Source organism: Amblyomma maculatum, chromosome 6 (assembly GCF_055883805.1).
Source record: "Amblyomma maculatum isolate TAMU_Amacu chromosome 6, ASM5588380v1, whole genome shotgun sequence".
Classification (NCBI taxonomy): domain Eukaryota; kingdom Metazoa; phylum Arthropoda; class Arachnida; order Ixodida; family Ixodidae; genus Amblyomma; species Amblyomma maculatum.
Window position 1 is genome coordinate 30,724,498 of NC_139349.1, and position 14,682 is coordinate 30,739,179.

General features: G+C 45.6%; 1 protein-coding gene across 1 annotated transcript in view; it reads left to right on the plus strand.

Annotated features, from left to right (window-relative positions):
• Window positions 1–14,413, plus strand: part of Rh50 (Rhesus blood group-associated glycoprotein Rh50) — a 42,342-nt gene extending 27,929 nt beyond the window's left edge. The window contains exons 4-11 of the mRNA XM_084606333.1: window positions 592–742; window positions 2,573–2,717; window positions 3,406–3,569; window positions 4,697–4,834; window positions 7,241–7,374; window positions 8,368–8,549; window positions 9,718–9,878; window positions 10,282–14,413. Coding sequence (XP_084462459.1) covers window positions 592–742; window positions 2,573–2,717; window positions 3,406–3,569; window positions 4,697–4,834; window positions 7,241–7,374; window positions 8,368–8,549; window positions 9,718–9,878; window positions 10,282–10,350 — 1,144 coding nt within the window. The 3' untranslated portion in view covers window positions 10,351–14,413. The remainder of the gene's footprint in view (window positions 1–591; window positions 743–2,572; window positions 2,718–3,405; window positions 3,570–4,696; window positions 4,835–7,240; window positions 7,375–8,367; window positions 8,550–9,717; window positions 9,879–10,281) is intronic.
• The last annotated feature ends 269 nt before the right edge of the window (window positions 14,414–14,682 follow it).

A 14,682-nucleotide genomic window follows, 5' to 3' on the forward strand; every position in this document is an offset into this window, starting at 1 on the left:
GAAAACATTGAAGAAATGTTTCAGTCCAGCCCACATCTTCAGGAGTGGGTCAAGGATGAAAAGGACAAGCTGTAGGACTAGTTAGTTTTTCATCATATTTGCGCTTGTTTGCCCTCAGTGCTCTGTCCACGTTCGGCTACGCGCTGACGAAATATAAGAGTCAAGGTTGACTTCGAAGTATTCGGGCGGGCCCCCACTTTTTTTTCGTGGAATGGCTTAAGTCAAACTAAAATTTCAGGGCTGACCTGAAATTTCGGCCGTTGGTGCGAGTGAATTCAGTTTCCGAACGAAAATTGATCGTACAGTCGGAGTCGCATGCTATAGCCCTTCCGTTTCAATCAGTCGCAATCATTATCACGCTTGAATGTTAGTGTTTTCCCCTGAGAAATATCTATCTGGTTTGGCGGTTTCCCTGCGGTAGCTTGTTATGCGCAATATTTTGAGTCTCTGAATGGGTCGCATGCGTGTAAATTAAGCAGTTGACACAACCGCAGGCTTTTTAACAAAGACAGTAGAAGGGGGAAAAGTTGGGTCAGAATTAGTCAGCAGTTACTCAGTTCATAGCTTAATCAGTGTCGCTCATTAACGCAGTCTGGTAGGCGCCGAGTTCGCTGCTGCCAGCGTCCTCATCTCGTTCGGAGCTGTGCTGGGAAAGACCAGTCCTCTGCAGCTGGTCGTCATGGCGGCCGTCGAGGTGGTGCTCTTCGCCTGCAACGAGCAGCTGGGTGTTGAAAAACTTAAGGTAATTGCCTTTTCCATCCTTTTACATACGCTGAATCCACCTTCACTGCTGCTTCCCTCACACAGCGCGGATAGTAATTGCGAAGCCGTGGTACCAACACGTGCTTCTCGCGCTTCGTGCCCTTTCCTTAAAAGAAGCACTGCTCCGGAAACACTCCCATTATCATTTGTAAACAGTAAAGGAAGCTGCACAAAGGTCTTTATAGAGGCCATTCATATTATAGGGAGCATTTGCATTCCTTTTGGATTGTTTAAGTATTAGGAAGAGTATTTAGAGTGGCTGTTGTCACCTTCTTTGCGGCGGATCTTTTTATGTCAGTGGAAATTCCTTCTCTTTCCATGGGTCAATCTTTAATTAATTAACAACACAGTGTGAACGCTGCATGGCTACGAATGAATTACCGGTGCTGCAAACCTTCGTGTGAAGTGAAAACAGCGGCACCAGGTATATTTTTTTTTTCTTCTTTTTTTTTTCAGTTGGGTCCCTTTCTTAGGGAGAAGGAAGAAGCACTCTCCAATGGTAACTAAGCGTGTTTGTGGTCTGATGTATCTGGAGGGCTACTCCAGGCGACTGAAAAATCAGAAGAGATGCACACCGACCCAAACACGACTGGCTTTTTGAAGAAGCAAAAGTGTCCTTGTAATTCAGGGAACTATCAAGAGGACCTTCAGATATTAGTGCTCGCTTTGTGCACGTCAAGCGTCGCGTAGCTTGGCCACAATCAGTGTTGTGTTTTGTTGCCGATGCACTTCAGGAACTATTCACTGCTTATCGTCAGTCGTTAAGGTAATGCCGACGGCTCAGCTATCACAAGAATGCGGCGCTTTCCTATAGGGCAGTTCTTTACGTCACCACCAACTCCTGGTTTGCGTCCAATCCTTCCTTGCCTGCTCGCTTGCGCTTGACTTCCGCGGAGCCGTTGGCCGCACATGTAGTTGCTATTCTCAGGAGAAATGCGTTGCCCTTCATCCAGTAAGCAGTGCATTTTACTTCCGTCTGCCCTTCCCCGCTTACAGAGACAAGAAAGACTCGCGCGGAAACGAAGGAATTGCTGCTGGCGTTTGGGCTGGAAACCGCGATTTGGAGGAAAGGCTTACCAGCAACGGTGCATTAAGAAAGATAATGAGGCGGCCCGGGAAAGGACTGGCGTGTATGGCGCCGTGAAAAACGCTAGCTCCGTAATCGCCGTTAAAGCAGCCCACTCAATCTGACAAGTGTCTCGATGAAATTTAACCCTCGATATTCTACCTTAATTTTTTTTTTTCTTTTCAAAAAACAAACGATCGAACACGCAAGCTAGACGACACAGGCAGGCGCGGGGAGCTGATTTGCGACCCCACGTCTGCTATAATATTCAGTACGAGTACAGAGAGGCACAAAAGGGGGGGAAATAACTCTGTACTCTGCAAAACTAAAACGTTTTTTGGAACCGTAACAGAACACAATACGTCGAATAAAAAGTTACCACAAGTGCTCTTTCTGTTCACCTAATTGACATGAAATAAAACATAATCCATAGAGAAAGTCCACAGACCTACGTCAGGAATGGCAGCAAAATATGGCCGCCTTTATCTACACGCAATACTCTTCGGACAAAATTCATGCCATCGACAATTGTAATCAATTCGAGGTTAAACAAAAGCCACCTTGTTCAACGTTAGTCAGGTGCCTTCTAACACTTTTTTGTGGGTTGGTCTCGGTATTTTCTCGCATTGTTCCAGCACAAATGCACTCCACGTACCTACAGAAATATAGACGGACATTTGCTGTCTCAACCGTGTCTTGCTGCCTGACGATGAAGAGTAACGCTTATATATGTGTGGCTCGCAGGCGGTGGACATTGGCGGCTCCATCTTTCTGCATATGTTCGGCGCCTACTTTGGTCTGGCTGTTGCGTTCGTGCTCAACAAGAAGGAGCACTGCGACCATCGCAAGGAGGGCTCCGTCTACCACTCGGACATATTCGCCATGATCGGTGAGGGAAGCCGCCGCCGCACTGGGCTCACACTTGAACGAGCCCCAGTCAGACACGTACCCTTCTGGTGGTTAACTTATACTAGCGAACTTTACCAGAGGAAGCAAAAATTGTTGTTTAGATTGCACTGCGGAAACATACACGAAGAGGATATAGAGAGGAAAATCCCGCATATAGAGGATATAGACGATAATTCTGAAAAATAGCATGTGCACATCGCAGAAACCTAACTGGCAACGACAGCTAAAGGGCTTGTAAAAGCGACAGCAGACTGGAATTGAGTCTTCCGTCCCGCGGCGATTCAGAATGCGTTGAAACGGGCGTGCCATGCCCAAACTAAGTATGCATATGGCCTGCTTGCCGCTATCATTTACATGTAGGAACAGGTTTCACAAAAACGAACGGAATTGTGATCGATCCATTGATTGATTGATTGATTGATTGATTGATTGATTGATTGATTGATTGATTGATTGATTGATTGATTCTATATTTACGCATTTATATATTTGGGATTGCCTATTGCTATCAGACACCGGAATGGGGAGGAAAGGAGACACAGAAAGGTACTGCATGCATATTTTAAGGAATGTGGAATAGCTTCACAACCTTGAGGCAAGCCAATTTATCTGCACAATAGCATCGCTCGTACCTTTTTTATTTTTAATTCACGTCTCTCACGATGCAGGCACGCTCTTTCTGTGGGTATTCTGGCCGAGCTTCAACGCGGCGTCGGCGTACGGTGACGCCCGGCACCGTGCTGTGCTCAACACGTTTCTGGCACTGGTGGCCTGCACCATCACCTCGTACGCCGTGTCGGCGCTCGTGGATCCCAAGAATCGCTTCACAATGGCAAGTTTCCCGTTAATAATCGCGTAACACGCATGGGCAGCTCGAGAACGTAAGAAACCATAATCGTAGGACAAGTCTTTGCCTCACTGCATGTTATTTTCTTCACGGCTATCATTACTAATCCTCCACGCAACAAGAAGCGGAATGAGAAACGGCGAGCTGTCTTAAAATCAACGAACAAGAGAGCAAATAGCCGGCGCGGTGTGGGGTGTTAAATAACCTTACGCCTAGAAGCTTCGTGCAGCTACTGCAGTAACGTTAGCTTTCATGATGTCGCTGCCATGGCGGTGCAATCGGCTACACGTCAAAACCAAGCGATACACGATCCTTCTGTCACAACATCGTCAGAGATTACGGTGACAAGCGCAAATGCTGACACCAGTGGTTTGTCCTGCATGAAGCACGACGAAATGCCGCGGGCATGTCTAGTCGGCTTGCTGTCCCCTGCTCCGGTTGGCACCGTTGAAGCTGCGCGCTGTACCCCGAAACGGTACTTGCGACGGCAGGTAAACCCATCCAATTTCTTTTCATAGTTGAGCCTGCCCTGTAATTACTGTTCATGCTGACAAGTTTTGTGTAATATGTGTCATGAAGGAACCAAGGTGGATATTCAGAGCGTTAGTTAGGATCAGAATTCCACTAAAGAAAAAGTTGAAATGCCTGGACAATAATTGCAGTTCATGTCAGTAAGGAGGCTCTAAGTTTTTTAGGATTTTTTGTTTAGTTTTGACCAGAGCATTTTCTGTATTATGCTTGCGCTTCCTGTACTTTTTTATGCATATACATCTTTTTGTTTTCAGTTCACTGAGATGCGCATCTGCTTGACAAGGATAGACCAGTGATAACCGTTTGCCTGGCTGTGCGATGACATGAGCTTGCATGTTTTCAGTGTTCTCGCACGCCTGCATAAGCCGACTTTCTCGAAAATGTTTATTGCACTTACACAGAAAATTTGGGGATATAAGGCATATTTTGTGACCATATACAGCTGCATGATTTGGGAATCTCTAGGGGTGAAACGGCATAAACGTTTATGCAGAAGCACAAATGGCTCTGATGTCATCGCGCCACGCAAGGTTGGCGTATACCGGTTGTTCTCATGGTCCTGATGCGTGTTCCTAGCACAGGTGCACGTGCAGAACTGTACGCTGGCTGGCGGAGTAGCGGTGGGTGCCACGGCGGACATGATGCTGCATCCGTACGGCGCCCTCATGCTGGGCGCCCTGGCCGGAGCCCTGTCCGTATTTGGCTTCAAGTTTGTCACGGTATGAGCACGCCACGTAAACACTCACCGCGTCATTCTGATGTTTTCGTTGCACAACCGGATGGCACCGCACCAGCCCTCGGCAATAGCACCTAATGTCTTAGACCTCAGTTATAATGTATGTTCGCCTCCTTGACCAAAATATGTGCGCGTGCAAATGAAATAACTGGAAAAAATTCCAAAATTAGACCGACCCGCGTGTTCCTGTGAGCAGTTCAAGTGCGCACTCACTCTGATAACCTCGCAATTGAGCATGCTCGCTTGAAGTATGCTGTAGGAATTAGGGCGCCAACAAAAAATACACAACCACAACAATAAACATTTCGCATCACTTTAGCGCAGCATGCCTAAGTATCGGAGGGAATTGACTTTTTGCGTGCATGTGGCGACAGTGAGCAAATACAAAAATCAGTGAAAAATACTTCATCCGATCTTCGGCTTAGCGACGGCTATCGTTTGGGTTAGAGTAAGTAATTCATGTGAAAAATCTTCGAGGTACTGGTGGTTTATATACCTCTGCTTTCAGCGCAGCGAAATACCACTGCAGCAGAGCTCAAAGCGAGAGAAAAATTGGTTTTGTCTGGTTTGGTTTGGTTTTGTGTGCCAAAGCGACACGGATAATGAGAGACGCCGTACTGGAAGGCTGCGAAAATTTATACCACCTGAGGTTTTTAACGTTCACTGACATCGCACAGCACATGGGTGCCTTGCTTTTCGCCTCCATCGAAAGCGTTCGTCGTGGCCTGGATGGTGGAAAAGCGTTTCGCTTACTTCTAACAGTCGCTCCGTCGTATTCGTACATTTTCAATGAGGCAGCTCTGAAAGTTCAGTAAACATGTTTCGCTGAATCAATTATTTTCTCAAGAAAATTTTTTCCAGCCTGCATAACGATCATACGAGCGCAAAGTGAAGCTACGAGCTGTAGAAAGACTACAAGCAAAGAACTGTTTCAACTAACGTAAGCATTAGCCGAAGATTGCTTGAGCCCGAATACCCTGCATTTTTAAACACTGTTTTCTGTCCATACTGAAGTGCATATGCCATGCCGTGGCACACTACAAAGCTCGCGCTTTCCAAAAGAAACTTCCTGTTTAGTAACTAACCAGCGAAAATTGTTTAGCTTGCAAAGGATGTAGCGCTTTATTAAAAACATAACATCCGCATGTGTTCTGCAATGATTATTTACGGAACTACAGTGAAAACAATGTGCTAGAACGCAAGGACGCGCTCGGTATTGATAGAATTGTCATCAGTGCTTACAAACTTTAAGCAGCACGCTCAACGGAATGGCCCGCGCAAAAAGAAAAATGAACTTTTTTGCTGGCAAGAAACTTCCAAGACTCTTCGTGAAGTCCATTAAGACTTGGATGATATGGCGAGCGTAGAGACCAATGTTCAGGCACTAATGATGTTCCATAGAAGAGAGATGGTTTTTCCCTGACCTGACGAACTTTACCTGCAATACAGAGGGGAATTCGATCGATCCACTTCACAAGGTGACGGCAAGGACGAACAAAGACGCTGCGCATTTGCTAAAGCAAGAACGAAGAAAAATCAAAATTGACCCTTGAGAAACCAACCGGCACACACTGATCGACAGAGCTTTCGGGGAAATGTTACTGTATCGCGTAAAGCTAAGATTTACATGGAAAGAGGTCGTACAAAAATAATGCCAAAGGCCAGGTCATCGATTTGAAACCGCATGCACATTTGTCTATTTACTTTTAAATAAATTGATTCTTTAAATTATCCAAGGTGTCTGACTAAAAGAGGCGGTGGTTAAAAGGAATCAATAACGGTCGGCAAGAGAATGAAAGTGAGGAAATAAATTTATAACGCCCGAATATGTCAATGTTCAGTATATAAGTAAACTGAATAAGGGTTGAGGGGAAGCCTCTGTGCGCTATTCAACGTTTCGAGAAGAAGACTTGTCATCGTCTGGGCCTCTTCTCCTCTCTATCGAAGTGTTAGCTGGCGCCCTGACCGCTTGTACCAACCCTTGTTTATTTTGCTTTGTGTTCTGCAAGACTCACACCCTGTCTGCAAGGCTCGCACGCCCCTGCCTTCTCTCTGCCAGGAATTTTTCAAACATATAATTTTATCCGAATATATGGTGCATGTATTGTCAAGAAAGATGAACAGAAATATAGCCCCAATTTTGAATCAGAAAAGAAAGATCAGAAAAAAATTGAATAAACGGCTTATTTAATGAAGCATGCATTGCATGCATAAAGTAGGGGTCTTTGTGCGATATGCATCATCACCCTGTACGTATATATAAATCTGTATGCATCTATCATATGCAAGAAAATAAAAGCGCGTATACAAGTAGCGCATTGGCGCACACAAAGTTATGCAGTGTACAAGTACAAGCAATGACACAGCAAACATGAATTCTTTATTGCAGCCGCTGTTATCCCGGAAGCTGAGGATCCACGACACGTGCGGGGTGAACAACCTGCACGGCATGCCCGGGATCTTGGCCGGGGTGACGAGCGCTGTCATAGCCGCCAGCGCCACCGAAGAAGAGTACAGATACAGGTATACGTTCACGAAATATAGCCGCTGCATACTATGTGCACATGTCCACAGTTCCCTGGTCAAGGAATGCATCGAGAAACTCTGAGCGCGCGATTTTAGATGTACTCGACACTGCAGGATAATTGTTGAGGGTGTTCACGCTCAGCGCATATCCTCAAAGAACACCCGGAAATTACATTCTCCCTACTACTCAGCCTCCACGCCGAACACTTACACGATTGAATCCACTCACAAATATCACGACCACAGACCCAAAAGAGGCACAAAGTTGGAAGCGCCCGCTCACTGGCCTAAACCGACCTTGGAACATTTCCCATTTGCATAAGTACTTTTACTTCGCCATAAAACAAAGTACCAGAAGTCAGGAACTTGAAGTATGGTTATCGAACACATTTCCACGTACTGTGCTTTCCGCGGGTGGTTCTTACACGTCTGTGAAACCATCCAGCTCCAAACCATTGTACATTTTAAGTTGCTAGGAGCAGTCAGACCTATGTGGAGGATGTTGAAAACCTCTTCGCAGGCCAGCTATTTATTAGTGGGGTACCGAGCGGGCCAGGTATTATATCGAGGTGTGGTTGGGTAGGGTATGGGTTTGCATGTTTCGCCACTTAATGTCTTCCTGACAGTGAAGGTATTCAAGGTAATAAGTCCAACCGATAAGGCTGGGCGTATACTTTATACCTTTCCCTGCTCGGAAACGACACGAATTTGCGCTTTGAGGCTCTCGCCTCAGAGCCCTTTAAAGTAAGGATTTCCCGCAAACGCATTTTGCGTACCGTCCTTACAAGCAGTTACCGCTCTTTTTGCTAGCTAGCCGGTGAGATGGTTTCCAGAAATATGCACTTTTTCACCTGTCCACAAGCAGTTCCCCAGAAAACACTAGTCGACTCTTATCGTAAATGGGGACGGCTTCAGGTGTTCAGACATGGTATCACTCCAAACCTGCGCATTCATAAATACAGCGTCTTATAGCAAGGTCGTGTTTTGCAGCCTCTACACCTTGTATCCGGCGCGGGCGCCGACGGAGAATTCGACCGAGCTCAGCGAGATCCTGCACGACACCGTCGAGGTCGTGGCCGGAGACGGGCGCACGGCCAGTGCTCAGGCGCTCTACCAGTTAGCTGCCATGGCTGCCACGCTGGCCATCGCCATTACGGGAGGCCTCCTCACTGGTGAGTAGACGTCGCAGCAACACTGCCGTAGCAGAACCGGGGCTTTAGAACGAAATGGAAATGCGCTATTAAGTGTATCTTGCATTAACTGTCTTGCTTCTTGAAATTGTTGCGAAGGCCACTGGAGCGAACGAAAGAGACGAAATGTGAAAATAAAGAAGCAGTAAGGGGTCGATTCCAAAGGTAAAAATAGTAACGAAGGGAGTAGATACTAGTATATACGTTGTATAAGTGCAGTTTGCCTTCAGGAAGAGCGAGCCACGATTGAGAATCAAGTCGGAAATCAGTTCATGGCAGGGAGTCACATGTACTGGTGGGATTGGTGGGACGGGCGGCACTACTATTGGCGGTCTCGTATATAACCTGTGTTAGCGTCAGAACATATAAGGCGATATACGCAGAAAGGATAAATACAGATGATAAATGACGAAATTGGGGCGATCTACGCGTCAGCGACAGATTGGCTGCGGCTGAGCTCGAGTGTGACCAGAGTGGAGGGCATACGTAGCCGTAGATTGGAGCATTTTTACCGAACTGGACACATGTAGGTTCTATTCTCTGCAGATTGATGTCAATCGGCACAGAGAAGAAAAAAATGCGGCGAGGCAATCACGCTTTCGCCTTCATAGCACCAGTCTTGATTGTCCTTACCTTTTCCAGATTGCGCCTCAACCTGGTTAAAACTAACCATCATAAAGTTACAGCTGGTCATTATAACAATCAAGTCATTTCTTATGAACTCGAAAGTGCGATTTTTCTCTGCGCGTCTCTCAACAAAATCTTGAGATTTCACGCGCCGTTAGATGTCAGTGAGGTTACGAAGCATACGCCACTCCCCTCCCCTATCCTGCCCACGCCGCTGGGCCACCTGCTAATTGCCTCAGATTTTTGCATTCCCTTGCAGTGTTTGCGGCCATTCAGGATAAAAGAGGCGCGCTTTTTTCAAGGAGATATTCTTACGAATGAATCTACGCCGATCTAGCTGTCATTCTCACAGTTCAGAAAGAAAAGTGATTCTTCAATCGCGCCACATTACCACAACGCTGACAGTACAGGTGACGCCGTCCATCTTGGTCACTACCTTCGATGTGGTAGCTTTTCACTTCAAGCTGGGATGTCTGAAACTGTATACCGTATATCATAAGGGGCATGCTCATATTGATCGTAGGCTTCGTGATGCGGCTTCCGCTGCTGGACCCTCCTAAAGAGGACGAGCTGTTCGACGACTACCCTTCGTGGGAAGTGGAGGCCGACACGGCGGGAGCCGAAGAAGCCGCCTCCAGGCCAGTCGCCAAGGGCAACCAGATTGCCATGGTTGAGCAGCCACCGGTGAGGGTGGCCCCCTTTCTTAAAGCTTCGTTTAATCAAGATATATGGTTGTTACGCAACACTAAAGCAATGTTATTTGCGAATAAGCACACTAGTAAAGTACAGCAATATCCTAAAACGCTGCAAGCAGTTTTTAGATCACAATAACACGCTTTCGGTGAATTTTCAATTAACAAACGTGGATCTTTCAGCACATTCGTTACAAAATCGGAATTCGCGTAAAGCCTGCTGATTTGCCTATTAATTATTTAATAAACTGATTGACTAACTGAGTGATACTTTGCTCAGGCTGTGTTGCGTACGCCATAGCAAGCCGAATGAGGTAAACAGCATGCTGGATACCAGTGCAGATAGCGGCCGTTCTCTACCACGCCCATGACTCTAGCTCTTTCTCACATTGCAGGACAGTGCAACGCGTGCTCGCCTGCCGGCGCACTTCAACGGTGCCTACGACGCCCCGGCGACCCAGTAAACGTCCGCCGCCGCGGAGGCCACGGTCTTGTTGGAAGAGGCTTGGATATAGACATCCTGCGCGAACAGTGTTTGGGCCCTCACACGTGACATTGAGGACCGAGGATGACAGCCTGCAACAGTCATAAGCTGGTGTAAAAGAGCGAGAGATGTAAAGTTATAGATGTGCCGATAGGATATGTTAATCTCTCAGCAAGCGTTAAGTGCGGAGAATGTCCCGTAAGGTGCACGGTGCGTGCAGAAAAAGGGGTATATACCACGTGCACTTCGACAACGCTGCACGTACCGCCACTTTACGGCCGCTTCTGTCAAGACAGTTCAAGAAGAGGTCGCTTTTCCGTGCAGGCATATCGGCTTGATCATTTCAATCTCTACGCGCTGATGTTCATCGAAAAATCAGATAAGTTCATGCTGCTGTACAGACTATAGTCGAAGCTCGTAAGGTGTACGCCACTTATGCCCCCAAAGTACAGGTTTAAATTAATATACTGTTAGAAGGATGGGTCCAATACATTTTAGCTGCTTTTCTTTTTTAGCGTCAGTTCTCACGTGTGTTTGTAAATATACAGTTTAACAGTGTGGAAAATGTTCTGTCTGCGTCGAAGCGTCTTGGCAGCTGCAACAGCTCATGTTTAATTTTGTGCAAAAATATATATATATGTACTGCACAGTGTTAGTTGTCTCTCCTTGAACACAGTTGCCCAAAGCTTTAGGAATATATGGATACTACTTTTTCAAAGCCCAGTCGGGCAACTATTGAGCAGAGATAATACCGAGTAGAATACGAATAATTGTGCAAATATTAGCGTAACGCATGGATATTTGTGCGAAATGCATACCCAAAGTGAAAACGACGGCGCCGCATTATAGTATAGATGTGAAATATTCTAAATTATCGAACAAAAATTCGAATATCCTTGTACTCAAGACTTTGAACGAACCAAATAGTGTAGATTCAACTTATTCGGAACGAACCGAATCCGTTCTCAAGTTTTCAGACAGTTTTCGAATAACTGGCACGAAACTCGTCATTTTCTTTTTCGACAACTATATCAAAAACGTATTAGGCCGACATCGCAACCCACGCTGCTGCGATCTATCTGTACAGTATTAGGATTCAGCCCCATGATGCATTTAATTCGTGTATCACCGTCGAAATTGCTCATACATGGACCTCAAGATTGGACGACGAAGCAAGGATTGGTCAGGTTAAGAAACCCCCGCCGTTGCGCACGGTATCATGGGGACATGACTCGATTTCTCGTGCTTGTCGTCATTAGTGGTAAATTCGCTAGCGCTTCCTAATTACTCGTCGCCTTTCAAACTTTACATGCTCCCTTTGTTTCCCTCTGCATGATCATTCGCTTCATGTGAATGTCCGCACAGGAAGCCAACAATCTCACAAATACCTGGTTCATGATTCGGTGCTGTAGCTGCTGCTATTCGATTCGTATTCGATTCGCTTTCGTAAAAGCCCCACTCGTACATCCGTATAGGACGGTGCTATAGCTCCTTAGTTTGCCGGTCAAAAGACGCAACGCCCATGTCCCCCTAGCTAATGTACAGCATCAACACATATGCAACTCTACGACCGTCACCCCCATAAGCACGGGAAAATTGCCTGCATCTACTGATGGAGACCTTGAAGAAAACAAAGCCCGCCTCATCTCAGTAGAAGATCGAGAGGCCGGGGCGTTAAATGAGCAGTGCCCCCATTTGCTGCCGTCCACGTGGGGAAAGGATAAATGGAACGAAGAGGCAAGATGAATACAAATCCACAGTCTAATAGGAAACGTTTCTGTGGACGTCAGTATTGTGTGAGAACACAGCATTGTCACCATGAAGGGATGGGTTGCACCTGTCTGAAACTTGACATTTGCCTATCTTCGAGGATGTACACGAGAATTGTGAACTCCGCACATGGATTTACCTCCCGCCTCTGAACTCTACATTTCGTGCAGCCTGATCGCATTACCATAGACTTCGATGTCAGAGTAGAACTTGTTATTGAAACATGCACAGAAGAAAATTGTCGAGTGCCCAATTTGACTTTTCTGGCAGTGTTTCGAAAACTTAAGAACAGATTCGATTGGTTTAGAATAATTTCGAAAAAGTAGTATGCGACTGTTCGAAAACTTGAGAACCGATTGGTTTAGAATAAGTTCGAAAATAGGATTTGATTTAAGCGAATCGAACTGAGGGATATTTGATGTGCTCGTCGATATTTTTTACGCGTTACAAAGTTCTATAAAACTGACTAAAGCAACATTGTAAAGCGAACTTTAAGCAATTTTACAGGACATTTTCTTCCGATTGCAGCGGTGGTTGTCTAGTACGACTAAGTACGAGTGCGGGCCATGACCGGCGGACGCAGCCGTCTGATTGAGTGATATAAGCCAAGACTCATGATTTCAGACATGAGCTCACTTTTCTCGCGTTCTTTCTATTAACTTTTGGCAGCCTTGCATGAAGCTTGAGAGGTATCATTCTACTTATATCAATCAATTTCAGCCTTCATCACACATCATTTTATGCTCTGAACACTACATGCGGCTCAGGTACATACGTAGGCCATAAAGAAGTGTTTTTGATTAGGTTTCGAGAATAACGATCTAAGACGGAAATGCAGTATCTGCGGTTTACTGAGAAACATCAAAACTGCAAAAATTAACTTCGAATTTCAAAGGTGATTAATTGAGTCTGTCGTCACTTGATTTTTTGTCCCGTCTTTCACATCGCTCTCCTTGGCTTCGTTCAACGCCTTCGTTCGCTAATGGTATAAGTGCTCATTTACCTTGTAGCGCCTACAAGCGTCGAAGTTAGGAGTCCATTGTCAACCTTTCCACTACAGTGTGGCCGCTGAGGTGCTTTAGAGGTAAAACAACTGCAACAGTAGGCAATTTTTCGAGTCTATCTGGCCGGCAATTGGACTGCTATTTATGACAGGTCACCTTGCTTTTCAGAAGCCGGATCGTTAGGCGCTCAAAAAGTCCGATTTAGGCATCAAACGGAGATGAATTAATGTACATTTGAGGCATCCAACAAGGGAGAATAGTTTTACGTGTAGGTGACCAGATTCCGAAACAAGCAAATGAAGAGACTGGCGTTGGACTGAACTCTTTATTTGGGCTCACTTGCGCCCACAAAAGAGTTAAGCGATTCGGCAGCGGCGATAACAGTAAACGTGCTCGTCGGTCGAATACCCGTCGCACTTGTCAACGCCCAATTTAAAGGCGGCGAAGAAACATCTAGATAAAGCCGCAAACGATGACTAGCGTAACCTGGAACATTGTAGAAACAAGGGCGAGTGGCTGGAATCTTCGAGATACATCTCGGCGCATCTTGAGAAAAAAAGAAAATGATAAAGCTGCGTCTCGCGACAAAGATCAACGAACAGAGTTCAGAATCAATCTTTCGCTATACTCAATGATAAAGCCGCATGCAGACGGATGTCAAGAAAAAAAAAAGAACAAATAAAGATTGAAATCGTTCGCGGCTATATGACACTCTAAATATTTCAGTAAAAGTGCAAACAATTTTTGATCTGAACACTTTCGCGTAAAGTCTGCCGCAAGCTAAAAAAGAAACGGTAGTTTGAGATAATAAGGCGAAAATCTGACAGACAGTTTCTTCTAGGCTGTCCCACAATATACATATGTAATGAGCGATTCACAAGCTAAGAAAAAAAAAAAAAAACTAGGTCTTCAATGACATGTGTACGTTTGACGAAAGTCCAAGATAAATATCATCCATATATTAACCACTGTGAAAACTACTAAAGCTCAACCCGCGCGAACTATCTCCAGTTTGCTGGGCTCGATGGTATATGACTCTTCTCGCTCAGAGCCATGTTAAAAATGGAGTAAGATTTAGCTCCGCGAGGATGACCAGTGATCAAATTTCTGTACATCCTGGATTAGTCCAATGTTGGTAGCGAGGGTTTCACCCGCACATTCAGGTTTCTTTATAGCGCTCGCAAGACGAGTGACATTTGCTCACCAGTGCGCGACATCACCGCGGACATGGTCCTGGGAGGACAGCTTGAGCTTTGTCGCCCACGAAATGCGGAGCCAACAAGTCCAGCTTTCTTGAACACCAGTTTTAATAGTGGGACAACTGTGGAATAATGTAATAAACTGTCATGGAAATATTGAAGGGAATGGTCCAATTCTTCCAATGCACGGCATATCTCTGTTTTAAGTTTGTCCTTCCCCTCGCGTCGAGTGGTTAAGACTGGCACAGAAAATCAATGACGATCGTTTTTGATGACGGCAAAAGCATTAATAACAAAAAAACAGCGACATTTCCGAGGGGAGACCAATGTACTATGATT